This window comes from Austrofundulus limnaeus, unplaced genomic scaffold, assembly GCF_001266775.1.
Source record: "Austrofundulus limnaeus strain Quisiro unplaced genomic scaffold, Austrofundulus_limnaeus-1.0 Scaffold1729, whole genome shotgun sequence".
Taxonomy (NCBI): domain Eukaryota; kingdom Metazoa; phylum Chordata; class Actinopteri; order Cyprinodontiformes; family Rivulidae; genus Austrofundulus; species Austrofundulus limnaeus.
In genome coordinates this window covers 45,366-46,856 of record NW_013954131.1, presented here as the reverse complement: position 1 = coordinate 46,856, position 1,491 = coordinate 45,366, and the positions used below count along the sequence as shown (strand labels likewise).

The following is a 1,491-nucleotide window of genomic DNA, read 5'->3' as shown; positions in this document are numbered from 1 at the left end:
CAGAAACTGAGCGCACAGATTAGTAATCTGTGCGCTCAGTTTCTGTTTCACGAATTTCCGGCGGCTGTTTTTCTTTTTTCACCACTGACCCCCGGCGGGCTCCGTACACTACTGCTACTAGTGGTGAGAAAGTGTATTACACCTTATTCTAAATCAATGTGGTCCAGCGGCCCTCTGCGGCCCAAAGTTAAAAACTGTTGTTCTTTTGAGGCCCTCAAGGTGGCGCTCGGCCGCGGCCCATGGGTTAAGAATCTCAGCTCTTAAACACTAAAAATAGTTGTTGTTTTTAGAGGTGATCCCATTGTAGTGATTTTTACTTTTAAGTGGTAAAATCTGGATGCCTCAAAATGACTGCATGCTCTCTGCTGCTCGTATACGTTGACGCTCTGCGTGTCRGTCTGTTCTCAGGAGCGTACCTTTTGGGTAAATATGCTCAGAAGAAGATGGTGGAGGTTCAGGAGAAGGAGGCGACGGAGTACATTGCTCAGGCGAGACGACAGTTCCACTTTGAGAGCAACCAAAGGACCTGCAACATGACTGGTCTGAYCTCATCGACTGGTTAAGAAGGACGCAGGGTTTAGTCTCGTCTCTCACAGTTTTTTGTGTTTCACAGTTCTGTCGATGCTGCCGTCGCTGAAAGAGGCCATCGTGACTCAGCTGAACTCTGAGAGCCTCACCGCGCTGCTGAAAACTAAGTGAGAAGAGTCAACGTTAGATACAAATTAACAATCAGTCATAACATTCATTTGTCTTCATTCTGTAACACAAATAGATTTGCTGCTTTTATTTTAAATGTAAAATTAAGTTCAGCCTGAATAAATAAATGCTTTATTTCTGTGTTGATTGACAGACCAGCTAATAAACTTGAGATTTGGGAGGATTTAAAAATCATCAGTAAGTGTCTTTCTGTCGCACACTGTGAAGTCGATGACAGATATTTAATTTCGTTGTGTTTTTTTTGTCACTGAGATTTATATTTTTAGTGTCGAACCTTGTTTTTCTGCAGGCTTCACCCGCACCATCGTGGCCYTCTACAGCACCTGCATGCTGGTCGTTCTCCTTCGAGTGCAGCTCAACATCATCGGAGGATACCTTTACCTGGATAACTCTGTGGGAAACAGCGTCYTGGTGATGAAATATCAGAAATAAACCCAAACATTCAGAGAGAAGGAGCACMTTAAATGAATACGAGGAGTGAGGAAAGTTTGTTTTTTATTTCACCCAGACTCCTCTGGCTCCTCCGGACGTCCAGCAGCAGTATCTGTCCAGCATCCAGCATCTGCTGGGAGACGGTGAGCACTGCACACAAGTAAATAAACGATGTTGTTCAGTGTGCAGAGTGAGTCCTGCAGAACTGTGGCTAAAAACCTAAAAGCTGTCGAGACAGCAGCTGAAATCTTAAAGCAGCGTAAGACGGTAAAAYCAGCAGGTTTGCTGAAGCTGATTTTAATGAGATTTTTGAAGGAACTACAGAGATCTACAGGTATTTTT

General features: G+C 44.0%; 1 protein-coding gene across 2 annotated transcripts in view; it reads left to right on the top strand.

Annotated features, from left to right (window-relative positions):
• The window catches only part of pex3 (peroxisomal biogenesis factor 3), a 7,030-nt gene that overhangs the window by 2,464 nt on the left and 3,075 nt on the right, over positions 1-1,491 (top strand). For both annotated transcript variants that reach the window (XM_014033414.1, XM_014033415.1), the window contains exons 2-6: positions 409-540; positions 614-695; positions 851-894; positions 1,007-1,128; positions 1,226-1,292. In XM_014033414.1, coding sequence (XP_013888868.1) covers positions 409-540; positions 614-695; positions 851-894; positions 1,007-1,128; positions 1,226-1,292 — 447 coding nt within the window. The remainder of the gene's footprint in view (positions 1-408; positions 541-613; positions 696-850; positions 895-1,006; positions 1,129-1,225; positions 1,293-1,491) is intronic.